The sequence below is a fragment of the Notamacropus eugenii genome, chromosome 5, assembly GCF_028372415.1.
Source record: "Notamacropus eugenii isolate mMacEug1 chromosome 5, mMacEug1.pri_v2, whole genome shotgun sequence".
Classification (NCBI taxonomy): Eukaryota; Metazoa; Chordata; class Mammalia; order Diprotodontia; family Macropodidae; genus Notamacropus; species Notamacropus eugenii.
The window spans coordinates 230,166,411-230,193,985 of NC_092876.1; the positions used below are offsets into that span (position 1 = coordinate 230,166,411).

General features: G+C 37.4%; 1 protein-coding gene and 1 pseudogene across 5 annotated transcripts; both read right to left on the reverse strand.

The window, feature by feature from the left end:
• Positions 1-9,089: 9,089 nt before the first annotated feature.
• On the reverse strand, positions 9,090-26,953 carry SPC25 (SPC25 component of NDC80 kinetochore complex). 5 transcript variants are annotated; one of them, XM_072612232.1, is made up of 8 exons: positions 26,332-26,633; positions 23,937-23,995; positions 23,594-23,751; positions 23,443-23,508; positions 20,994-21,140; positions 18,355-18,459; positions 14,628-14,726; positions 9,090-9,429 (listed from the first exon to the last, which is right to left on the reverse strand). In XM_072612232.1, the coding sequence occupies exons 3-8, from the start codon at positions 23,748-23,750 to the stop codon at positions 9,287-9,289; spliced, it is 717 nt and encodes a 238-aa protein (XP_072468333.1). In that variant the 5' UTR covers position 23,751; positions 23,937-23,995; positions 26,332-26,633; the 3' UTR covers positions 9,090-9,286. The 5 variants fall into 5 exon arrangements, with proteins under 5 accessions (XP_072468333.1, XP_072468329.1, XP_072468331.1 ...); XM_072612228.1 differs by lacking the exons at positions 23,937-23,995; positions 26,332-26,633 and adding an exon at positions 26,682-26,953; XM_072612230.1 differs by lacking the exons at positions 23,937-23,995; positions 26,332-26,633 and adding an exon at positions 26,738-26,928.
• On the reverse strand, positions 19,855-20,576 carry LOC140505828 (glucosamine 6-phosphate N-acetyltransferase pseudogene; annotated as a pseudogene).
• Positions 26,954-27,575: the final 622 nt, after the last annotated feature.

Consider the following 27,575-nt stretch of genomic DNA (forward strand, 5'->3'; position numbering starts at 1 on the left):
GTTTATCATTGTTCTCTATTATCTCTCTTGCACATTTTGGGAGGTTTATTCAAATTATCTGAATCTATCCACAACTGCTGCAATTTACTTTGGGTTTTTAACAGTTCTCAAGGTATACATGCCATCAAAGTTAATTTTTTTTTCTTAATAAGTTCTGTGGGAGAAAACACAGAAAATTCCATTGTCAGCTAAACAAATATTTTTGATGGTAATGATCCTGAAAGCATTAACACTGGATGTTGGTGACCTCATCAGCTGCCATAGGTTCAATTATCATTGAGATGTTGTTAGGTGGCGTACAGAGTACCTGCCCTCATCTTCCTGAGTTCAAATCAGCCCCAGACTTACTTACTAGCTGTATGACCCTGGACAAGTCACTTAACCCTGTTTGCCTCATCTATAAAATAAGCTAGAGAAGGAAATGGCAAACTATTCCGCTATCTATGCCAAAAATCCCCAAAGGGGGTCATGAAAAGTCAGATGTGACTGAAAGAACTCAACAACAACATTGGTGATCTCATTAACTCCCAAAGATTGAATTCCTCTAGGATAAAATAGAATCTTGGTTTATCATTTAAAGCCTTTCCCAGTTTGGCTCCAGTATACATTTTCAGAATCATTTCACATCTCTCCCCTTCTGCCACTAGGCATTCCAGCCACTCTGGCCTATGTGCTGCTCCTGTAACTTGGCATTCCATCTTCCACCTCCATGAATTGCCCAGGCAAGGGTGGGAAACCTGTGGCCCCGAGGCTATATGTGGCCTTCTAGGTCGTTGGGTATGGCCTTGACTGAATCCAAGTTTTACAGAACAAATCTTTTCATTAAGGGGACTTGTTCCTTGGAGTTTGGATTCAGTCAAATGGCCACACTTGATTGAGGCCTCTAGGACACAGGTCTCCTCCCTCCCAGGCAATCCCCTGATTGTGAAAAGCACTCTCTCCTTTCCCTTTTAGAGTCCCTCTTTTCCTTCAACACTAATCTCATTCACTAACAGAATCCTTTCTTGGTCTCCTTAACTACTAATGATTTTTCTCTTCTTAAATAATCTTTTATCTATGTATCATCAGTTTATGGGTTTGGATCCACCAGGAGAATGCAAGAACTGCTTGTCATTAGTTTTTTTTATCCCTAGTAGCTAGCACAGTGTCTTGCAACACAGCAGGGCCCTAATAAATCCTCACTCAAACAGACTGAAAAGAATGTAATTTCTCTGAAGCATGGAATTTACAAATAATAGTCAGATAATCTTAAAATGCTACTGTCCTTTGTCAGAACTAAGAGTCACATTACAGGCTAACTTTGTTATTCAGTCTTTTAGTGATTCAGTTATATTTGATGAGATGCAACTTGATCCATGGTATAAATAATTGAATCTAAAAATGACATGTTAAGATGGTATTTGTTTTTTTTTTTAAAATACTCTAAATAATAGTCTCACTCTGTAAGATGTTTATATTTTACAATTTGTGGCACTCTAAACAAATTTCAAATATCATGAGTAAAATCTTAATTCCTAATTTCCAACACGAAATATTTCAATTAATAGTTAAAAAATCCATCTTGTAGTAAAACATCGCACTGGGCTCCTCTGCCAGCTCTGCTTCCAAATAGCTATTGGGCAAATTGTTCTCTCAGGGCCTCACTTTCCTCATCTGCAAAATGAAGTGGCTGGATTAGAGGATGATCTTTAAGGCCCCTACTAGTTCTATAATTCTATGAGTGTCATCTACGACTGTCTTGCAGTAGTCATGCTGGGAGGCTCTCTACTTTTTCCATCAAAATGACTTTTTTTTCCCCATTTGGAACTATGTCCCCAGAGCTATTAAATTGTACATACCATTTGACCCAGTGATAGCACTAACAAGTCCATATCCCACAAAGATCAATAAAGAGGAAAAGGACCCATATATATAAAAAAAAAATGCTTACAGCAGATCATTTTATGGTATCAAAGAACTAGAAACTGAAGAAGTTTCTGTCAGCTGGGAAAGGGCTAAACAAGTTATGACTTATACAAGTTGAATGGAATACTATTGTTTTATAAGAAATGATGAAATGAGAGGGCACGGTTTCAGAATGAGACATTTTGAACATGTCTAATGTGGGAATTGATTTGATTTACTATACATGTTTGTATGAGGGTTTGGAGGTTTTCTTGTTTTCTCATGAGTGGAAGGAGATAGGAGGGGGAAAAAGCAGATTTTCATTTGAGAAATTATTTAATCTATGATCTGAATAAATGTCACAATAGCAATGAAAAAATTACATATCAAACATTTTGGAAACTACTAGTCTTCTGAAATTATCTTTAGAGCCTCAGCTGTTATATTCTAAATGGAGGCAAGTCTTTACCTTATCTGGATGAATTTTGGAAAGAGCTAAAAGTCACTGGAAGATACTTGTAATGAACAGGATCATAAGATTGTACCTTTGACCTGAGAGGCCACTGGGTTGAACTCCTTCATTTTCCAGATGAGAAAATTGACACCTAGAAAGATTAATTGATTTATATAGGGATCCAGCACTAATAAGTATATGAGGCTGGATTTGAACTCATGTCTCCTGATGCTTTAATAACTAAATAGTAATTGTTTCTCTTTTACCCAGGAACTCTTGACGGTCTTCCCCTCCCAGTTTGAATTTTTTCTTCAGTTAAAGGGGCCATCCCTTGAGTAACTTAAAGAAGCCTATTCATTGAATGAGTGTATCTCACTCAAAGTGAGAATGTGATAAGACGTTAGCCTGAATGGGCCAGGATCTCATGTTGCATCCTGGGCCATCTCCAATCATCCTGATGAATATCAGGTCACTGGACCCGGATGGCTCAAGAGAAAGTGAGGTCGGTAACCTTGCACAGCCCTCCCTCACTCAAATCAAAGTCAACTGCAAGTCATGTCATCATCTTGATGTCATGGTCCTCTTCGAGAACGAAGGACAAAAACAACAACCACCACAATCATCTCAAATTTAACTTATTAACTGACTGACCTGCCAAGAGACAAGGCATGAAGGTGACAGTGACCACACTAAGGGGGGAAAAATCACTGGTATGTTGGCAGAGCTTCCTTCACCTTGCACTGAGAGCAGTGCACCAACTGGAAATCTGCATATGTATAGTTGACATATGTATGGTAGACTCTTTCTAGAAGACAGCCTTTAATGAGACATTCTGCTCCAAAAAAAAATGCTTTTTATAGTCAACAAACAATAAACATGGTGGAATCTTGTATTCTCTGTACATTTTAGTCAGCTGAGAGATTATGGTCTTCTGTAGAAAATCATTTGAAAAACCCTGACTCTGTTCAATTCTCATATTTTCATCTCAGATACACTTGATACATAGGTAGATTATTCTCACAAAGAATTCATTAAGGTTAGAAAGTAGGCATTGGGGTTGGTTGTTCCATCCAATCCAATCCCACAATCTTTCATTAAGTGCCTATTATGTGCAATGCCTTGTACTAAAAGGAAAGGGGGAAAGAGGGTGGAGAGGTATATAAAGACAAAGTTAAAAATAGTGCCTGATTTTGAGGGAGCTTAAATCTTCTTGGAAGGATCCAATTTAAAAACAGATAAATATATACAAGATAATTTGAGGAGGAAAGACTAACAACTAATCAGAAAAAGTTTCCTTTAGGATACCTTAAGTTTAACACTTTAGTTGATAAAAATATGTTGTCAGGTTTTCATTTGAGCCTTGAAGCAATTTAGAAGGCAATATGATGCAGTACAGAGTGCTGACCTTAGAGTCAGAGGTTATGGGTTCACATCCTACTTCTGAACTGTCACTTGGACAAATCATTTAAATCTCCCTGGGTCTCAGTTTCTTCATTTGTTAAATGAGGTGCCTTCTGGCATCTATAATGCCAGTAATTTTAAGAGGCAAAGGTAAGAAGGGGAATCACAGGCATGGAGGCTGGACATGATGGAATGCTGAGCTCAGGGAACAATAAGCAGGTCTGTGTGGCTGGTGTGGTTGTTGTGAGGATTAAATGAGATATTTATAAAGCACTTCATATAGTGCCTGAAACATAGTCGGTTCTTAATATTTACTTCCTTCTTTCCACTTTTCCCTTCCAACTACCAATTTCTCAGGCCTGCAATTGCTATCTTAACTACTAGAATTTCTGCAACTTTTTGGTTCTACTATTTGGAACGTCTTTTCCTACCCTAATAAAAAAAGAAAAAAAACCTCTAGCAATTCAAGTCAACTGGGATCATGCCACTATTATGCAAGAGGGGAAATTGGGGCATTATGTCAAGAAGTCTCATGTCTTTGGGAGATGCCTGAATGTCAAAACAGGGAAATACACTACAAAGACCAATCAGTCAGAAAGGTCCCTAAACACTACTTTGGGTCGAGAATCAAGACTAGGAACTATAAAGTCAGTGACTATCCCAGATTACTTTCCCAGCGTTGTGGCTATAACTATCCAGTGTGCTTAGAACGAAGCTTAGCAAAGAGGGAGAGTGGGCACAATTCTGTAAGGTTATTTCTTGTAGGTTATTACAGAGCCAAAATTCTGAATTCTTCTAGTCTATTCATTACAGGGAATAATGCTAATGCTTTCAAAACTGCCTGTTTATACAGTGGGTTCTAAAGCTAGAACTACAAATCAATTTTAACTGCTTCCATAATTCTAGCATTCTTCTTCATGAAACCTTTCAACTGTAGCATTCAAAATTCTTTCTCCAAACACACACACAAACATGTTATAACTCATAAACATGCACATGCCTACCTAACATCTTTATTTGTATTATTTCATTCTCTTGCCCATGTAAATACATAGACAAGTGCCTACCCTTTGTTATAGCCGTTCCGTTGTGTCTGACTCTTCATGACCCCATGGGCCACAGGACCTTCTGTCCTCCACTATCTCCCAAAGCTTGTAATAATATCCATTGAGTTTTCTTGGCAAAGATACTGGAGTGATTTGCCATTTCCTTCTCCAATAGATCACCTTTTGTCAGAATTCTGCACTATGATCTTTCCATCTTGAGTAACCTTGCACAGCATAGCTCAGTTTTACCTACCTTTACTCTCGATCAAAACTGTTAGTCTCCTTTCATGAATATGAGCTTCTTTTAAACGTATTCCAAAAGTACAATAAACTTGGGATCTGTTAACTTCAGTAATAATGTGCTTTGGCAGATGGTAACTGACAACTCACTCTCACAGGCTTTTTAAAAACAGGTGTATAAATTTAATAAGCATACAGAATTAAAATACACATTTTAGCTCAAAAAATATGCAACACACAGAGACTACTGAGGACTTTGGAAAAATAGGTCAGAGCAGTAGAGATATGTTTCCTATGATCTTGTTGGACTGTAGTTGAAAAAGGCATGAGTTCCTGAACTTCTAAGAAAGAATGGTGCATAATCAAAAATACGCCTGATAATTCCTTCTCTTAGCCAGAGAAAGAAAAGAAAAAATTGCTCTAAATTGAAAAAAAAACATCAAGGAGAAAGAAAGCCTGGCCCTTTCATCCTTTTACAATCATCTTACACCTTACTCAATTGTCAACATATTCTACAATCAAAATACTCTGGCCTCCTTGGCATTCTTGCATAAGACACTCCATCTCCCAATTCCAGGCAATTTTACTGGTTGTCTCCCACGCTTGAAATGCTCCCCTTCCTCATCTCCACCTCCTGGTTTCCTTTGGGTCTCAGTTAAAATTACATCTTCTTCAAGAACTCTTTCCCAGTTGCCTTTAATGTGAGTGCCTCCCTCTGTGATTATCTACAATTTACTTTGTACATATTGTTTAGAGGTAGTTGTTTCAATGTTGTCTCCTCCAAATAGACTGTAAGCTCCTTGAAGGCAGGGATTGTTCTTCCCTTTCTTTTTATCCTCAGATATTAGCATAATGCCTGGTACATAGTAGGTACTTAATAAATGCATGTTGACTTGACTAGAAGATGCTGGCTTGACTTGAAGACTGTTGTTACCCTTAATTCCAAGAACAAGAAGATGGTGTATGGTATATATGGTATAGCTCAGGAATGTTCCATTCATTCCTTCAATAAATTCCACTGCATTGTGGATAACAAATCTCCAAGGTATTTTTCACATGAAGTTCGTTGGCAGTGTTCCAGAATTTACTCACCCATGTTGGGTGCATGCAGATACCCATCAGAGAATAAAATCAAGTTAAATACACATGACCATTGTGTAGGTAGATCTCTTTCCCTCTCAAGAAAGTTTTTCCACTATGATACTGAAATAATTTCAGTTCTAAATAATGATGAAACAGCTCCAATTAGTGTATTAAAGCCCAATTTTCATCTCATAATTTGCACCAAATCCACAGTTAATAATTTTGTGATAGTAATGACTTTTGCTAAGCTATCTTCAAAGCAGAATTCAGATCTCTTGCTTTCCTTTCGGGATAAAAATTCTTCAAACAAAAGTCCTGATGCACAGATTTACAAAATTCATATAACCCTTCAATTGTCAATATAACTTAGATTGGTCAGGCATAACAAGAAAAACAAATTAAAACTTTAAAACAGAAAGTTATATAGCCTTGAAGGACCAGATTCAAAGAATCTCTGACAATTCCATGATATGGAATGTTTTCATCATTAAAGTTTTTCTTTCTCAGATAAGAAGTTAACTTTTTATCTCCCTCATCCATGCCTTTACTTTCCCACACCAGAGACACATGCAGAGTCAGACACTTTTTTTCCTCCAAGATATTTTGCAGTTCACAACTTGAAGAAGGAAATAATACTTTGCAAATCAGATTGATCACTGAACTCACTAGTGAACATATATATGAAGAGGACTCATGCCAAAAATAATAATAGCTTACATTTATATAAAACCTATTTTTGTGCCAGACACTGAGAGCATTCAGAGCTAAATCTTGCAATACGTCTTGGCTCTCAGTGGGGCCTATCACAAATGTATGTATATCTTTGTGTGTATTATTAATTGCTAATTTCTCTTACAGGGGGAAGAAAGGAGGTTTGTTTAAAAAGCTTAGAGATCCTTAAATAAAATTCATCAAGAAAAATGTCTCATATAACAGATATTGTTTTATACCTACTTATTAATAGATTATCCCCATTTAGATACAAGCCTAGCTGCTATTCTGGAGGAAAACCTTTTTAATCTGCTAGCCACGGACTATCAGTATAACTTATCTTTATAGATGTAGCAAGAAAGGGAAAGGAATATGATAGCGTATATTATTCTAAACTCATTATATCCAAAAATAAATGTGATTTTCTAAGTAATAGTGCTGTACACAACTTAGATATACCAAAAATCTGAGATTTTATGAATAGGGGAACTTTATCCATCAAGTCAGGTGCAGTTTAGAAAATTTATTTACATTTTACATATTATTTACTCAGAATTAACTTTGATCTCATTTAATTTAACCTTGAGATACTACACAGCTAATAATCTGAATCATTTCAAGTTCATCTCATGTGGAAGCAGAAAAAGTGAGCAGACTCAACGTAAATCAGTGAGGTATATATACCATATCACAACCTAAAAAAAAGTATATAAATTATCTGTATACTTAAGGGAAATCTCTAAATTACAGTTTAAATGGAATTTTCTGTTTCCAATTATTTCTGAAATATAAAACATCAAACCCATTAGTTGAACACTATAGCAAGTTTTGTGCTGATGTTCTCAGATCTTACTTAATTAGTGGTTATGAGTTTAAAGAGTTTGACCACTTTTCCATAGTGTAAAATAGCAAATAGTTTAGTTGACCCTATCTGGATCTCATTTCTGTCACTTTTACTACTTAAGCTCCTTTATGTCCCAATTTAGGCAGATCTCTAAATTATTTTTTATATTTCAGCATCACACAGATTTTAAAATGTATAACACATCAAGTATATTTTACCAATATGTCCTATATCCTAACTGTAACAAAGGCTCATCGGGTACCTTTTATATATATATTATTAATCTTTAAAAACACAATTTTCACAGAATTATTACATCAGGTTAAAACCTTTAAGCCATTTTTCTAATAATATTACCAGTGCCTAATGGCACTGGTACAAACTAAAGTTTGTACATAGCATAGAGAAGACATTTTAAAAGGAATGAACTTTTTCTGCTTGGCCTCAATAGGGAGAACTGAAAGAAACAGATTCTGGCTTGTTATAAGGAAAAACATAACAATTAAAATCATCCAAAGTAGAAAGGACAGTACAAGTCTTCAGTTCTACGGACATGTTTTCTCATCTATAAAGTGTGAGGATTAGACCAGATTATCCCCAGGATCTTTTATACCAAGTCTATGGTTTTATCATTCTACTTGTTGGATATGGTGTGGAAGGGATTCCTTTTAGATACAAATTAGATTAGATAGTTTTTGAGACCCCTTTCAACACTGAGATTCAGTAATCAGCATATTTATCTAGAAATAAAATTATCCATCAGTAATCCATGGGTCAGATCAGAGTTATAGCAGTTAATTCCCAAATCATTTCTATTTGGTTTTGAAATGTAGTTTTGTAGTTACAATTAAATATGGATAAATCTGATGTTTTGGGAATTAATTTCATTTTAAACTAAATAATGAAAATATAAAAAAAATCATCCCCACACTCTAAACCTTACATTTTCTTGAGTAGTTACAACCTTCCCACGGATGAATAAGAGTGAGAAAGAGATGGTCATCCTTGAACCTGTATCTTCTAATGATATTGTCTAAGAGCAGATTCCAGCTTCAAGTTATCAGTTTAGGAAAGAGCCAGAACTACAGAAAAAATGGCAACAATGATGTGCGAATAAACACTCACTCAACTCACTCATTCTCACTAATGAGAATCTTCTGAATCTTCTAATGATTAACATTGCTATAGCTCTGGCTGCCCTGCTTTGCCAACTTCTAATCAATTAATGAAGGACCTTTTATACCGCTTTTCTAATGTGGACATTAGATGAAAAAATTAACTGGTTCTTATATATTCTAGTGCAGCTGGATGGCAGTTGCTAATAAAATCAGGCTTATGGCTTAAGACACAATTTTTCTACTACTGAATTGTTTATATGCTGACCAATGAGCTGCTAGCAGATGTACCAAATATAAACACCAAGATATACTATTGAATTCCATTTTTTATTCCCTTTTGGATACAGAACATTTTAGACAAAATTTGCTTTCACAAGCATGCCATAGTTTTATTAATTTCTGCCAAGCTAAAATGTCACCAAAAACACAAAAAAAGAGTCAGACATAAAATGGTCATTTAGAAACTTTAAAGTGAGTAGTAAGGAAAAAAATGAAAATATAGTCTTTATACACTATTTACATGTTCATTACAGGCCAGAGCAATAAAAGCTTTCCGAACATTGGCAAGGAAAACTGAAAACTTGTTGGTCTTCCTTATTTTCTCTTGAAATTCTGCCAAGCATTCCAGATGAGGAGCACTATCTGATACTAAGGAGGAAAAAAAATGGAGTTAACAATGTAAAGTTAATAGATCATAAATTCAGAAATGGAAAAGAACCTCAGGAGCCATTTGGTTCAACCCTTTTATGTTACAGATGAGAAAACTGAAGCTCACATGGTTAAGGAACTTGCCCAAAGGATCAATTCAAAACCAGAGGCTTACCTAAGCACAGCTTATTCTATTGCTGCTGCAGATTCTACTTTAAGAAATCAGGCTTGGTATATGGAAATGTTTTTTGACCCCTTCCTGTCCATCTTTCCCATTATTATAGAAAAAAATTTCATAAAAAAAAGTTGGTCCATTGTTCAAGAACTACATAGAACTTTCAATCTTACGAAATTGTAATGTTGCTGTCCTATAATTCTGGTAAAAGTCAAACATGGAGGACAACTTGTAGAAAACAATGACATGGCATTGTTTACATAAGCATCATTAGCAGGAGGGAAGAGTAAAAGGCTTTGGAGAAGTCACCCTCAAAACACTCCACCACAAATTTCTGCAGTGGTGAGGGATGCTGTTTCTTCTCTGGCTCCACCACACAAATGAAATACAAGTGGGATGGAGGAGGGTTTTGATAAAGCCAGTCAGCATATGCTTGGGATCCATTATGTCACTGGTCCAGAAATCCTAGATTATGTTTTGAATGGAACTTTTTAGTAATATTATTCTTGGAAACATTTTGTCTTAAGAATAGACATGGAAAAGAAAGAGTCTTTGAAGTTAAAATACAGACACGACTAAGAAACATTAGCAAGATGTTAGCAACAAGACGCTACCCTTCAAAAGTCAACTAGAAAGCCAAACTACTATTACTACTACTACAAGAACTATAATTTATAATATATTTATTATTACTATCACCACTATTAACAACAATTACTAATAACAACAAACCCATCAAAACAACTTGGAGGCATCCAATGTATAAGAACAAAAGGGCAGATGCCAGGAAAACAGAGAAGTTTTTAGCCAAAGCTTATATATTATGATGATAGAAAAGAGGAGGGATATATTAGCCCTTCATGTAAATGTTATTTGCAAAAAAAAATAAGGAACAATACCTAATAAGGTCATGGGAAAGGCTAAGAGAATATGCCTTGAAGATGAAGTCTTGAATTTCTAGAAGTTAGAATTTAGCTGTGCTATATCATCGGCAAGCCTACTTCCCACAGGTTCTAGCCAGACTTTATATAATAAAGTAGTTAGACAAAACCAGGAATCCTATGTTACTCCTGACCCTCGAAAGTGAAAAAGAGGGGCTCAGAGCAACACAATGAAACTCATCACCGACCATTTTAGATCACAGCAATTCATTAAAATGTACTAAGGGATGGAGGAGTTCAATGTGATAAGGAGTAGGTAGTGACACTATCAAAATATATGCACAAGATTAATTCCCCAAAACATAGGCAAGTACTTCTGATTTAGATTTTCATAAATCACAAAGCCTTCAAAAAGAATCTAATCCTATAGAACAGAATTTTAATTTTCTGATAAAGTTTTCTATTTATATCACTTCTACCACTTTTCTTCCTCCACTCTCAATTGTGTCATAAGCAGAACATAGCATCAGGCTCAGAAAGAATGGGAAGCAAAGTAGAATCAAAATGGAAAAAAAAGTAAAAAAAAAAAAAAATGGAGTATAAACTGTTCTCCAGTTTACAACAGGCTATGTTCCTGGAAAAGGTGTGTGAATCAAAATGATTAAATCAAATCTGACTTTCCTATGGAACAACAGCATAAAGTAGGTTTCCAGATATCAAGAGCCTAAATCTCAACTTTTTGTAGAATCACAAATACCACACTTAATGATAATATAAAACTTTCTACATAAATTGATTGAATAGGGTAATAGTGACTAATCCCATAAAATCATATTTAACATCATAAAGTATCAAAGTAAGGCTCTTATCTTACTACTTTATTTAATAAACATTTATTAAGTACCTACTATGTGTCAGGCAATGTGCTAAGTGCTGGGGATACAAAAAGAGTCAAGACAGTCTCTGCCTTCAAGGAGCTTACAATATTTCCTGGCTTGTTTTTATTGAACTAATCACATAAAGGAACACTTTCATTAAAGTTGTAGAATTCAGAGAGGAACTATGACAAGGAACCACTGTTCAAATCAGGAAGACTTGGGTTCTGCAGCACCTCCACATTAACAAAAGTGGTCATGTGACCAAGGATAAATAATCTCTTAAACTCTTTCTGTGCCACAATTCTCTCAGACTACAGTAACAGAACATGCTCAAGGGAGGCTGGTGACCTTGCTGGTGACCTCCCTCACTCAAAACAAAGTCAAGTGCAAGTCATATCACCATTTCTCTGACGACACGGTCTTCTTTGGCAACAAAGGATGAACACAACAGAACAGGTGTGGATCTGCATTGGCAGAGGGAGTTCTTTCACCAATGGAATCACAGGAACAGCTCATTTGAAAGAATCCCTAAGGGCTTCTTTGCGCAGATTCCAGCCAGCATCCTGTACAAAGGAAACTTTGGGCTACTTGGCAGCTTTATAAGATGCAAATGAGGGATGTCCTCTTACCTTTTTCACAGTGAGGATTTCTCTATAGCAAGTATAAATTTTAGAGTTCAAGTTGTTGCTCATTCAGCTGTCTTTAATACAAAAATATCTTCTTCTTTCTAAAACTGCCAACTCACTGGCACTGGCAAAATTAACCCTGATTTTCCATAAAAAGGCCTTCTTTTAAAATGTGCACTCCAATCTTTAAGGGTACTGATTTTCTTTACTATTTAATTTCACCCTATGGTGATGTTTCACAAAGTTAAAAGTTTCAAAGCTTTCGCTTGGATTATGAGTTAACAAGCATTATACATAAGTACTAACGTTTGTTGAATTAAATTATGGCTAAACTCAAGGGGATAAAGGCCCTAGTCTTTCTGTCTTATCCACACGTCCTGCACTTTACTTTTTTTTCTTGGTGAGGCAATCAGGATTAAGTGCCTTGTCCAGGGTCACACAGCCACTAAGTTCTGAAGCCAGATTTGAAGTCAGGTTTTTCTGACTTCAGGGCCAGCGTTCTATCCCCTGCGCCACCTAGTTGTCCCTGCACTTGACCTTCTAATATTGGATTGCAACTATCAGTAGAGAACTGCTTTCCCCCATCCCCACCCCAACCCTTTTTATAAATCATTAAGAACTGACTAATATGACTACACACAGGTATACACTGCACTGGGTCTGTATTCAGGAAGAAATGAGTAAATCTGGCTTCAGATATTTACTCACTATTTGACCCTGGGCAAGTCACTTAACCCTTTTTGCCTCAGTTTCCTTACCTGTAAGAAGGAAATGGCAAACCACTCCAATTATCTTTGCCCAAAAAACCCAAATGGGATCATGAAGAGTTGGTCACAACTGAAAAACAAGTATGGCTAAGGCGAGAACACCACAAAAGCACAATGAAACAAATATTCAAACAAGCATTATCTCCCTTCCAAATGGCACCTTTGGAAGGCTAGACAATTATCCTAACAACATCATTACTCGAATCTGTGCGATTTCGTTTTTGGAAATCCATTTGTAGTCAGTGTTCTAGCCGACAGATAAGGAACAACTCATTTTACTCTTTTGCAGTCCCTGAGGAGCCTGCAGTGCTAGGAGGTCAGCAGTGTGAACATGAATGTCTCAGGGGCTGACGGCAGTGGAAGAATTAGCAAAGAATGCTAAACTAGGTGCCACAATCATGAAGAAAAGCAGGAGTATAAAAAATGACCTTGGAGATGAAACTGACCTTGGAGATGAAACTACCTTGTCTTTTCACCCTCTATTACTTAAGCTAAGAGCCTGAAGAATCCCAGAAAACAACTAACTTTACTGATGTTTTCTCAGAGCAGAAAAACCCCAGAGAAAGGGCTTTATCACTGTGTTAACTGTGAGATAGACAGAAAGATACGGAGATGTATATGTGTACGTATACATACAGATACACACCTATAAACGTGTAGTGTGTGTATACATAGACGTGTGTATGTGTTTATGTCTAATGTGTGTATGTATACAGAAGATGAATACACCCCCCACAACACACACATCTACATATTTGTGCCTCATCACTTAATGAGCCAGGGGGGGACTTTGCCATTTCTCTCCTCTCCATTGTGAATGCCTTCCTGCATAGGTCAGTTAACTGCACAAAGGGACATACTATAGAGTCAGCTAACCTTTTCTCCATCAGAGTATGGGATCTATAGAAGTGAAGGGAAGAAAAATATAGAGCCTCATTTATGGGACAAGGAGAGTCAGAGTAAACATGAGAAGATGATATCTCATTAGAGTTGTATATTGTATATTCCTTTAAAATTAAACATTTTATATGAAAAACATTCCATTTTAACGTTCACCCTTTTATTCTCCTACCAATTCTGATCTCGAATTTCTCTGGACTTTGATACCATGCCCCCTCTATGCTAGCTCATGCTGGATTTTCTCCTCGGGTACCTGGCTGAGGTGCACACCCTGCCTCACCCACAGTATTCCCTGGAACAATCCACCATCCCCAGGCTGGGTCACCATGGCCTATTCCTCTGTAAAGCTTGCCCTTCCCCTCTTGGAGCCATCATTTTGTGAAGCCCCTAAACCAGCTGGTGTTCATTTCCCTCCCAGCTCTGTCCTTGACCGTTTCTGGATTACAGAAGCATGTACCTTCTTTCCCTCTCTCCTGTTTTTTAGCTCCCTTTTGTGCATTGTCTTTCCATGTTAGAACATAAGCTCTTTAGACCAAGGACTGTCTTTATTTTTACTTGCATTTGTATTCCCAGCAATTAGTACAGCATACAGTAAGCACTTAATAAATGCTTGTTTCTTTCCTTCCTTCCACTGTTCTTTCTTCTATAAAATCCCCCAGAGGAATCATTTATGCTTGTGATCAAAGTACAACAGACCCTCTGGTACCCAGTGTCACTTCTCAGGGTCAGTCCCTAGGAACTGGGCCACATTGCAGCCTACTACCTGAGCAGGCTCCTGGGCAAGGAATCAATATTTATTTAACTCTGCACTCAGGTCCCATGCATGGTGGGAAAGCAGAGCCAAACAAGTCAGACTAGAAGGAACAGTAGTAACATCCTGAGAAAATCTTGTACTTTAACTTGTTTTCATAGTTTCAATTAAGTGTTTTAAAAAGTTAAGCTAAGGTACCAATTAGGCAAAATGTACGTACTTTCATAATCTCCCTCTTCATTTATGCGTAGGAAAAATGTAAAAGGCTTCTCAGGAGCTTTAGGGTCAATATTTCGGAATATAAATTGAAGTTTCTCACCTGAAATTAAAAAGATTAAACTGTTTAGTCCACCTCTACAACATGCCAGGTTTTACAGTTAAGATGATTTTTACTACCTCTGCTAGCTGATAAACTCTTATCTACAAGGGTAAGAAAAACTTTATATTCACCCAGCTTCTCAAAAGATAGTCTGTCCTGTGGGAAAAGTATATTTCAAATTGTTCCAAGTTATTTTGAATTTAAAGATTCATTTTCATTAGATATCAAGTTGCTCTTCATAGCTGAAAGTTTAATCAAATGGCCCTTCCAAGTCCCTGAGGAAAGTTAAAATGGGAGATTTCAAAGAATAATTTTACACACACTTGGTTCTGTTTAAAGCTATGCAAAAATAATTATTAAAAAATCTGAGAGAATTCCTTAGTGGACCCAAGATGGTAGCAACAAGGCAGGAACTTGCCTGAGAGCTCCCAAATTCCCCTCCAAACAAGTTTACATAATGCCTCAAAACAAATTCTGGAGCACCAGAACCCACCAATTACAAGGCAAAACAATTTTCCAGTCCAAGATAACTTAGAAGGACTGCAGGAAAGGTCTGTCTCACCCAGGTAAAAAGGGAGAGCAGTCCAGTGCAGGTGGTGTCCAGGCACACCAGCAGGAGGCCCTTAGCCTCAGTACAGATCAATAACCAAGAGCCCACAGCCCCAGTGCATCAAGTCAGTGGCACAGCAGGCCAACTGTGAAGCCACCAGCTCCTGGTACAACAGGTGAGTGGGGAGGCCATGAGAGCCCAGCACAGTGTGACCCAATGACCAAAATGCAGCAGGCTAGCTACCAGTCCCAGAGGCCTCAATGCAACAGACAAGCATCCAGCCCAGAGACCTCAGCTCAAGAAGCTTGGGACACTGCTCTCTGCACCTTAGGAGCAGAAATCAACTTGAAAAGTCACAAAATAGGCTGGAAAATGAGCAACATTCCCCCTCCCCCCCAAAAACAAAAACAAAAAATCCCTGATCACAGAAAGCTACTATGGTAACAGGGAAGTTTAAAACAGAAACAGGAAAAGGACAACAATGTCAAACTGCCTACATGTGAAGCCCCAAAGACAAATATGAACTGGTCTCAGGCCCCAAAAAACTAGAAGAGCTCAAAAAGAATTTTAAAAATCAAGTAAGAGAGATAAAAGAAAAACTGGCAAATGGAATGAGTCATAATGATAAGATCATGAAAAAGAGTTAACAACTTGGTAAAGGAAACACAAAAAAGTGGAAAAAGATGTACTGAAATCCACTGAAGAAAACAAATCCTTAAAAAATAGAATTGGACCAGTGGAAGCTAATGATTTTGAGACATCGAGAATCAATCAAACAAAATCAAAAGAATGAAAAAATGGAAGACAATGTGAAATATCTCACTGGAAAAACAACTGACCTGGAAAATAGATCTAGGAGAAATAATTTAAGAATTATTGGACTATCTAAAAGCCATGATCAAAAAAATAACCTATACATCATCTATCAACAAATTATCAAGGAAAATTGCCTTGATATCTTAGAACCAGAAAGTAAAATAGTAATTGAAACCCACTGATCACCTCCTGAAAGAGACCCCAAAATGAAAACTCCCAGAAACATTATAGCCAAATTCCAGAACTCCCAGATCAAAAGACAATGCTGCAAGCAGCCAGAAAGAAACAATTCAAATAATGAGGAGCCAGAGGGCTTGGAATATAACATTCTGGAAGGCAAAGGAGCTTGAATTACAACTAAGAACCAACTACCCGGTAAAATCAACCATAATCTTTCATAGGAAAAAAGAGATTCAATGAAATAGAATACTTCTAAACATTCCTGATTAAATGACCAGAGCTAAAGAGAAAATTCAACTTTCAAATACAAGACTCAAGGGAAGCATAAAAATGTAAACAGGAAAGAGAAAACAATAAGTTATTCAATAAGGTTAAACTATTTAGATCCCTACAAGGGAAGATAACAGGTATAACTATTAAGGACAATATCATTAATAGGGCAGTTAGAAGAAGTATACATAGACAGTGGGTATATGAATAAGTTCACTTTGATGTGATGACATAAAAAAAATTAAGAGTGAGAAAAAGGAGTTTACTGGAAGAAAAGGAAAGAGAGAGGTAGAATGGGGTAAGGGGTAAATTATTTCACATGAACAAGTACAAAAGACTTATTACAGTGTAACTGAGTCATCAGATTTGACTCAAAGAGGAAACTGCATACACACTCAGATGGGTACAGATATCTATTTTACCCTAGATGGAAGCAGGAGGGGAGGGGGACAAAAAGGAGGGTTCAACAGAAGGGAGAACAGATTGAGGGAGGTCAGAATCTAAACACTGGTGAAGAGGGAAAGGGTGAAAGGAGAAAGAGATAGCAATTGAGATAGAAAAAATATAAACAGGAGAAAAATACACAGTATAACCGTGAATGTGAATCACCCATAAAATGGAAGCAAAAAGCAGTGGATTAAAAAAGATCCTACAATATGTTGTTTATAAGAAACACACTTGAAGTAGAGAAATACACAGAGTAAAGGTAAAAGGATGGAGCAGAATTTATGCTTCAGCTGAAGTAAAAAAAGCAGGAGTAGCGATCACGATCTCAGACAAAGCAAAAGGAAAAAGTGATCTAATTAAAAGAGGTAAACAAAGAAACTACATCTTACTAAAAGATACCATGGACAACGAAGTAATTTGAATACTCAACATATATTTTAATACATGTTGGTATATGTATATATACTAAATGGTATAGCATCCAAATTCTTAAAGGAAAAGTTAAATGAGTTACAGGAGGAAATAGACAATAAAACTATACTAGTAGGGGACCTCAACTTTCCCCTCTCAGAACTAGAGAAATCTAACCACAAAATAAACAAGAAAGAAGCTAAGAAGATGAAAAGAATTTTAGGAAAAGTTAGATAAGATAGACCTCTGGAGAAAACTGAATGGAACAGAAAGGAATATACCTTTTTCTCAATAGTACATAGCACCTACACAAAAACTCACCTTGTATTAGAGAATAAAAACCTCACAACCAAATGCAGGAGGGCAGAAATATTAAATGGATATTTTTTAGATCTTATTGTAATAAAAATTACGTTTGAGAAAAGGTCATGGAAAGATGGATTAAAAATTAATTGGAACTTAATCTAATCCTAAAGAATGAGCGAGTCTAAAAAAAAAAAAAAATCACAGTAACAATAGATTTCATTAGAGAGAATGACAAAATAATGAGAAAACAAACCAATTTTTATGGGGTGTAGCCAAAGCAGTACTTAGGGGAAATTTACGTCTCTAAATGCTTATATCAATAATATAAAGAACAAAAAAAAATTTTTCTTCATTACTACTTTGTTTTGCCACTATAGATTGCCCAGTTTAAAAACTTTGTTCTATTGACAGCATTTTTTAAATTAACAAAACATCTAATTGCACAAATTGAAATAGGAACTTTTGATGGCTATGGCAAGATTATAGTTTTAAACTGATCAAAGTTTACAAAAGAGTGAAAGTTCAAGATTTCATTTCTAAATACCTCAAATTCTCATCTACATAGCAAAGGATACTGACTTTTCCAATCTCATAAAATATTAATTCTACAATGTATTTAGAAGCCTGAAATTAAAAATAAAAACTTACCATAAATTTTTCGAATTTCCAGTCCAAGATGGTCTTTATACAAATCATAAGATTTTTGCAGCATTTTCAATTTTTCCTTGTTGGCTTTGTTAGCAGTGGAAATAACTATTAATTATAAAGAAGAAGTGTCAAAAACTTTTTAAACAATACCCAACACAACACTTACTGGAAAATCTAGTAACAAGTAAATATATTAACATGGACATGAATGAAAAGTCTGCTTCTACCCATTCCATTTCTATTGCTACTCTTTGTTATGCAAGGGGAAAAGACGTATTTACTCTAGAGTGGGTGGAAAAATTTGAGATAAGGAAGGTTGTTGTTGGAAGGAGTCATGTTTTAGTGACTTATATTCCTCGAGATTATCAGCTATTGCAATGAAAAGCAGAGCTCATTTCAAAGCAAACTTTCACTGAGTCCCTATTAGATGTAAGGCACTGTGCCTCAATGCACAGGGGGAGATTCACATAAATACAGTCTTACTTTCTTTGAAATTATTTTGATCTGTCCACTGTTGGAAATAGCCATTCTATTGGATGTCCTAGAAAACTACTGTACTAAGGCCATAATTACCTCCTAGTAAAAAAGTCAGGTATGTTATTTTCGGATTTTACAAATGCCACAAAACGAAAGTCAGAGTGGGAAGGCACGTGAAAAGTAACAAGCCAATTATTTTTTTTTGTTTGTTCCCATGTCAGTTTTTTATTATAATTAAAGAAACTAGTTAACAATTTTTGTACACTGCAGGATATTCTCTTACACCATCTGTTTCTGTTTAATAAGAAGTATGATAGTAAATAAGATAGTAAACAGATACTCTGTACTTTGACTACAAAGAAATAAAACCAAACTTTAGAAAAATACAGGAAAAATTTCAAGTTAAAAATATATTCCTTTGGTTAAGTCATCTTTATAACATTCATTTACAGTCTATTATCACAGCATGCTCCACCAATCCAATTTAATCTTCTAATAATATACCAAACTTGTAGACTAAAAATTTTTGTCCAATATTTTATGGGGGGAAAGGAAGGTGTCACTCGTTTTGTAGCCATAAAATACTTTGATTTTCTAAAAGAATAGCCTAGTTGCAATATTTCTTTGCTTTCGTCCTAAAAATGATTCTTGCTATCATTATTTTAGAAACCTGTGAGCCATGTAGTTTTCCTCAGATACGGTATACCCAAACTTTTTACAGAAACTGATGCTTTGTGGAAGACATTCAAGGGTAATTTTGTAACAGTTCGGTTTTTTACTTAGCAGAGTAAGAGTTGATAATGACAGTTGTAAGGGGCCCAGAGGGTCCCAGGGGGTGCAAGCCAGAGACAAAGCCTGTTCCTGTGGGAACGGTGCTGACGCACACCCTGGCAGAAGCTCTGTGTGACCCTGGAACCTGATGTTCCTGCAGATACTGATGCTCTGTACAGTAAAGTTACAAGTGAGCCTGGGAACCCAGGAACTAGCTGCAGGAACAAGATAAGCTTCCTTCCTTACTGCGGGTGTAAGGATGTGGAATAGTCATGAGATGGTGAAGTAATGGGATGAGCTCAGCATGTATGTGATTGGTGGATCAGCCTTTATAAACCCTAACCCTCAGCTGAATAAAGGGTTGTTGCTTGGATCATCTTGTCTCCAGTCTCCTTCCTTCAGGACCCACAGATTAGAGGCCCGTGGGTCAGGGGGATCCAGGGGGCTCGGGCCCTGACACCGAGCAGACAGTTTTCCCAGTTGTTTTCCTCTGCATTCATCGCTCACAACAACATATTCTACTCTTCCTCTCTTTGCACACGAATGTATGAATTTATGTTGTATTATCAAAGTAGCCATAGCAACAATCTGCCCTACAGTGACATCTTCTACAACTACAACATAACAATCCCCTGATTTCCTCATGTGTTCAAACGATCTCATTAAATTGCTCAGAACTGACCATTCCAGCTTCTGTCAGCTGACCAAGTACTTTAAAAAAATCCTCTGTTTAGATCTGCAGGACAAAGAAGCCTCAAAACCAAACCATCTCCTGGGTATGTTGGGGAAATGGCTAGAGAATATGTCGCAGTATTCTGGCTCCAGCCCACCTCTTTCAATAGACTTAGGTCAAACATAGGTGTTTCATCAGGTTTCATGACTGCAGTGAGGACTGGTGGTGAGGCGTCAAATTCGTCAACAATTCAATTATTGACTGTCTAGTTAAAAAATACCATGCTTCCACAAATATCTTGAGAATTAGTTATGTTGATGGTTAAACACAGGTTCCTTCCATGAAGTCTTTTTAGAAAAAGCCACTATACACTGACAGATATACCGATTTCAAACTCTCAGTCACTCAGTATGACTTATCCCAAGCTAATCTTGCTTGTTGACATTTTTCTCCAATTTAGTTTAATTAAGTTCTCTTATTATAAACAGAATCTTTGTTAATTCTAGCCCAGGAAGAATAAAAAAAACAGACATTAAGTTCCCTTCGAAAAAACTGAATTACTTCCTTGTCTCAGGGAAGGTGGAGACCAGCCCCTTTACAAACAAAAGCAGCCCTACTTAGAGTTTTCATCACTCTGAAAGATGATATACATTCCTATCAATAAAACAGAGAACCGTCTAACACTTCAAAACTTCTATTTACAAAGGAATGTACTTACTTTCTTTTTTCTTATCCAGGGCTTCCTTAAGATCCTGTATACTTTTTGTCAGTTTTTCCATTTCCCATTTCTTGTCTTGTATACTGTCAACCAGTTTTGATAAGTTATCTTGTTTTTCTTGAATTAGCTTATTCTGGATATGGATCTCTGTGAAATATACATGTGTGTATATATGTATAATAATAATAATGATTATATGATATTTGGCTACTTATTAAGGACCAAAGCAAGAAAGGAAGAGACCAAGAACTATCTTAAAAGTTTTTAAGGTATTTATATGGGATAATCTATGTTTAGAGATATGTTCATAAAAAGAAAACAAAACACAAAGTACTAGCACTAAGGTTTCATGGACCTTGATCATTTTCAGTATTTTTACAAAAATACCTTTCCCCATCCCAGCAGATAACCCATTCCTTAGCTTACACCTATAAAAGATAAAACAAAATAGTTTCTAAAAAATTGATGGGGAAAATGACATAGCTTTCTAAAAAAAATGAAATGAATAAGGGGTATCATAAAAACTTACATCATGACTGCTATAAAAATATACATAATAAAAGTTATCTTTAAATGTACAAAAATCTATATGAATAGAGAGATAGCTGCAAGCAAGTGATGAACAAACACTATTAAGTGCTTACTAGACAATGCATTAATTGCAGGGGTTACAAAAAGGTAAAAAACAATCCCCACTAGCAAAGAGATCATATACTAATAGGGAAGACAGCATGCAAACAACTGTATACATACAAGAGTCACTTGGGACAGAAGGAAGATAATCTCAGAGAGAAAATACTAGTATAAGGCAAATCAGAAAAGGCTTCTTGAAGAAGGTGGGGTTTTAGCTGAGACTTGAAGGAAGCCAGGAGATGAAGAGGAGAGAACTGTAGGCATGAGGGGACATTCAATGAATAGGCAGGGAGCCTGGAGTTAAAAGAGTTTCTTGTAGGAGGAACAGGAAGAATGCCCAATATCAGTGGATTGCAGAACATGTGGAGAGGGTGTAAAAATACTGGAAAAGAAGGAGAGAGTGAAGTTATGAAAGGCTTTAAAAACCAAACAGAGGATTTTATATTAGATCCTGGAAGCAAAAGAGTCATTGGAGTTTACTAAATGGCGGGGATGGGGATGACATAGTCATACTTTCACTTTAGAAAGAAGATAAATTTGAAAGCAGAGCAAAGTTTGGACTGGAGTGGAAAGAGACTTGAGGCAAGTAGAATAACAGCAGGCTGCTGGATAGTCCAGGCATGAGGTGATGAGGGCCTGCGCAAGGCTGTGGTAGTAGTAAGGTCAAAGGAGAGAAAGGAGCATATGAAAGATGCTACACTCCACATCAGTTCATATAAGAATGCAGAACGAAGCAGAATATTGTCTCTTTTGCTATGTTTTGTTTTGTTTGGATTTTTCTCATGGTTTCTTCCACTCGTTTTTAATCTTCTATGCAGCATGACTAATGTGAAAATGTGTTTAATAAGAATGTATGTACAGAACCCATATGAGATTACATGACTTCTCAGGGAGGGTGGGGTAAGAGGGGGAGAAAATTTAAGACTAATGGAAGTGACCGTAGAAAACTGAAAACAAATAAATTAATTTTTAAAAAAAGATATTACAAAGGTAGAATCAACAGGATTTAGGAGTGGGGGGAGAGAAGAAGAGATGAAGGACATTGAACAGTCAAAGATGATAACTAGGTCTTAAGTCTAGGTGACTTGGAGGATGGTAATAAGGACGCTTGGAAGAAGGGAAGGTTTAGGAGGAAAGATAATGAATTTTTTATGTATCTGGTGTTCAGGGGAAATCCTGAACAGCTTATAGCCTCTATGTAGTGTATCTGCAAACAATAACTAGTCCCCTAGACCAAGAATTTTTAGCCTAGGATTCATAAACTTGTTTGTTTTTTAAATATATTTTTCTAACTATATTTCAACATAATTGGTTTCCTCTGTAATCATATGTATTTTATGCATTAAAAAAATTATGAAAAGTAATCAGTAAGCCGCATGGGATTGTCAACAGAGTTCATGACAAACAAAAAAGATTAAGGGGAAAAAAAGTTACCCTAGACCATATTTTGACTATTTTAGCCCATATTTTTTGTCAGCTTTTCCATTTCCCACTCCTAGTCTAAAACTTTATCTTGAAATCTTTCTGGGGATCTTACAATCCAAAAGGCTCTTATCTATCTAAACCCTGATGATCAGCAGAAAGCACCTGACCCAATGTTCTACAAATAGGATCTCAAGAATAGCTGTTTGACAGGACTGAAATTGTGGAAGAAATTTACCAGAGAGCAAAAGAGCAAAAGCAATTTAAACTAGTAATGCCACAACTCAGATTTATGAAGAAGACTGAAAGACTCCAGCTTCCTTAGGTTCCCATGATTGACAGAGAAATAAGCCTTAAAACACACTGGGAGTTAGATTAGATGTGAATCACATACTATTTCTGAATTCCAGAAAAGTCTCAATCATTTGATCTTCTTCTTTTATCTTTGTAGATAATCTTTCTGTAAGGAAAAAAAATGAAACTTAAGTCTCAATCAAATAATGCTATCATAAAAAACAGTAGCATATTTTAAGCTGCTAGAGTACCTGTCAGTGTTTCAATGGAGTATTTATAGGTATCTCTCAGCCCCACCACTTGACTGTAGGGTTCATTGAATGCAGTATTTCGGAATCTGTTCCAAAAGTCACTTATACTTTTTTCAAATATGTCCAGTTCCTCTTCTGTCTTTATATGAGACATCATGCTACAATAAACAGGATAGAGAAGAACATGTTATTAATCATACTTTAAAAGTTGATGCACACAAGTTAACTTAATGTTACAATGAGTGGTATTTTAGGGTACTGCAGAACTACTACAATATGCAACTATTTATTAATGTGAGATATTCACTATATATCACTAGGGATATGATTGTTTGTTTCATACCTAAAATATAGGAGGTACCTCAGTTTGGGACTCCAGCCTCTAAGAGGTTCACTCTTGATCTGGTCAGACAGGCAGGACAGGAAAAAAAGGTTTAGAGAGGTTAATTATCTTACTTTATTCTAGTCTAGTCTTCTCAAAGTGTTGCTAATAATGTGAGTTCCAACTCCTAAAGCATTCCCTAATCACCCTTCTTTCAGGGATCTGGCAAGAAGGAGGGGCAACTACCCCTACATCTTAATGGGGTCAATGGAGACAGGTGCAGCTTGTGCAATCCCCTAAATTCCCTCAAGCCTCAATGGGGGCTGGTTGAGGTGGATACACGTAATTCCTCTATGCCTTACCCATGGTTTCCCCTCAAGCCTTGATGGTAGCTGGTGAAGGCACACACAGATTCTTCTGTGGGTTCCCTGTGATTTCCCCATCCAATGACCAGTGCCCACTTGCTTTATAGGGCAAGAGACAGAAGGCATTTTGCCAACAACGGCCTCACAAGTTAACTTTAGCAATATTGTCATTTGTCTCAAGTGTAGTAAACATCAATTATGTCACCATCATATCTCATGGTGCAACCTCAGTAGGCCTATCACTATGACTCTAGGAATTACTATGTAGGATCCTTGGGGCTATTCTGACAGTAATTTTCTAACAGATGGAAACTAGACATTATCGTGGCCATGGATCCTGAGAAACCAAAGTCCAAGGAGGATAACAAAATCCTCCTTACGTATGCTGTTATACAGCAAGGCAACAGGATTCTATATTATCAAAATTTAACAGTTTTTATTTATCAAGAAGTTAAAGATTGAAGGCACACCCAAAGGTGTTAAATTCTACCACCCTAGAAGCCCATATGTAAAGGTCTCATTTGGCAACCTCAACTTTGGATGCAGAGAAAACACCATTATTCTGTTATTTAATTTTTCAGCCATGTCCAACTCTTTGTGACTCCATCTGGAGTTTTCTTAACAAAGACAGGAGTGGTTTGCCATTTCCTTTTCCAGATCATTTTACAATTGAGAAAACTGAAGCAAAAAGGGTTAAGTGACTTGCCAAGGGTCATACTTTTGTTAAGTACCTGAAGCCATATTTGAACTCAGGAGGATAAGAGTCTTCTCTGACTCCAGGCCCAGCACTCTATGCACTATGGCACCACCTCGCTGCCCACTTACTACTGTTAGCCAAATGCTAACTAAACAAAAGCATTTTCCAGTCAATTAACACATTTAGGCTGCCCTGTGCATAGGAATATTTTTTAGTTTGATTTGAGGAACATTATATGGCACTCTGTTCTTGTCTAAAAGTAACCTAGGAAAATAGAAAGGTACAAAATAGTATTGAGAAGTACCACGGGGGTAAAACAGTTCTAAACCTTTTCAAGAATGACCAAAAGGAAGCAGATTTCCTAGGAAATGATGATTGAATCCTTAGGCCATAAACCTCTGAAGGGTCTATAAAGGATTTTCTAAACTTAGTTTGCCCTAAGTTCCTAATACTAGCTCCAGACTAGAAATAAAGTTCAAAGTTCTAATCATTCTGGGGTTCAGAATACAAACTAGGGAGTTCCTCATCAAGCATAAGTATATATGTGTGTGTATATGTACACAAAGTGAATTCATTCTAAACCTTCCCCATCCTGCCAGTCATCTAGACTTACAACCTTAAGTCAACATATTTATTCTTTCACTAACACAAATGCAATTTGAGTACATGGAAATGTTCAATGACTCCGGCAATACAGAAATAGAAAAAATGAGTAAAAAGACCAGATTTTCATAGAACTTACGAACATTCCTGCAACTATGTAACTATACAACAAATCTCCCCATAAAACCAATATAAATGCTGTACGCTTAACTATACAAAACTTCAAACCAGGCAGCCATCAAATGAATATTCTTTTAAAAAAACAAGGACTTATTGATAATTAAAAGACCCAGGATCGATCTAATCACATTTAATGTTCCTGATTTCCATATGGCCTGAAATCACTATTAACTTTTAAATCTCGTACACCAAAAAATTACTTCAGCAACAGGTCCTGAACTGTCCGCATTTAAGTCTGGTCATCAACCACTGAGATGCTTGGTACCAAGGTAGTCTTCTGGAAAGTCTTGTCAGCTTTACAGAAGAAACCCTAAAACCTGACTTTTAAACTGGGAGTGAAGGAGGTGAGACTAGGTCCCCTGCTCTTTTTTCTCAGTCCTTGGGGTTCAATTAGCTATGACTTCTAGACTCCCCCCCCCATCATTCCTTATCAAAATTCCTGGGATCTTGGGGGTGCACCCCAGCTCATCCCTTCCTCCCCTTTTTTTAAAGATAAAAGTAGAACCCTTGTTAAAACATCTCTGAGGAGGCCACGCTCCACCAAATCAACAAAGATGTATTCATTACTTACTAGGTGCTAAATGCTGGGGATGAAAAGAAAAGAAAACCCGGGGCCTGTCCACGAGGAGCTCACAGCCCGGGCAGCTGGGGCCAGGGCGGAAAGCGTCCGTCACGGACGGAAAGGATACGTGGAGCTTCAACTGGAGCAATGTCAGAGGAAAGGCACTGCCGTGGGGAGCACCAGGAAAGGCAGGGGCTCGTGGGGATGAAGGCTGGCTCTGAAGAAGGTGCCCTGGGTTTGAGCCAGCTTGGACAGTTACTGTGTGACCTCGGGCACGTCACTGTTAGCTGGGCCCCAGGGTCGGGAGCCCCACCCGGTCCCCACCCCCACCCCCTGCCTCTACGGCGGGCCGCACCTACCCCGCGCGATCCTCCTCCCGCCGGCCCAAAGCGACCAGCAGCTTCGGGCTTCTGACCTGCGCGCTCGGGGCCCGACTTGGCCCCCGGTCCTTCTCACCGGCGGCGAAGGGGGCCGCCGTCCCGGATCCCCCGACAGGCTTCTCCCGTCAGACAGTCCCTTAAACCGAGACGGTAGCAGCGGTCAACAACATAGGTTTAAAAGAAGGTTGCCTCCCGCCTCCCGCCCTCGGAAGTATCGTTGAAGTTTGATTGGCTGGCGGCTCAAGTTCTCCGAGTGGTCATTGGTCGATAGCTTCTCTGGGTTTCTCGTAACGAATATGGGGAAGAAGGGCGTTGTGGGATTTGTAGTTTTCTCGTTTTTTAAAAGCTATATAGCAGTTTCTTCTGCTGGAAGGTGGAACTTGAGCTCGGTTCTCTTGAGAAGGCTTTCCTGTCTTCATGGATGCCGCCACTAGGACTTAGTGACATGCCTTCGTTCTGCCACTTTCTTCACGTTTAAGCAGCCAATTCTAATCAGTGTTAAACCGTTTACGTAGGAAGAGTTTGGCTTTGAAGTCAGAAGATCTGGGTCCGAATTCCGCCGGTGCCAGGACCTGTTACAGTCAACACAATATTATCCATTAACAGGAGACTCTCTTCTGTTTGAATTCTGCACTGTATGTCCCTCATAGCAACAGTAAATACTATTGGCAAGCATGTATCTTGGTGTTTCCACCAATTGTTGTTGTTCAGTTGTATCCAACTCTTCATGGACCCCATTCTGGGTTTCTTGCAAAGATACTTTAATGGTTTGCCATTTTCCCTCTCCGACTCATTTTACAGATGAAGAAACGGAGGCAAACAAGATTAAGTGACTTGCCCACGGTCATAGTATGTGTCTGGTCATAGCTGATA

Coding starts and splice junctions, on each gene's coding strand:
- SPC25 (XM_072612228.1), bottom strand. CDS start 23,750: ATGATGTCTCATATAAAGACAGAAGAGGAACTGGACATATTTGAAAAA. Junction 21,141..23,442: donor TTTTCTGGAATTCAGAAATA/GTATGTGATTCA, acceptor TATATTTCACAG/AGATCCATATCCAGAATAAG. Junction 18,460..20,993: donor CCTGGATAAGAAAAAAGAAA/GTAAGTACATTC, acceptor TATAATTAATAG/TTATTTCCACTGCTAACAAA.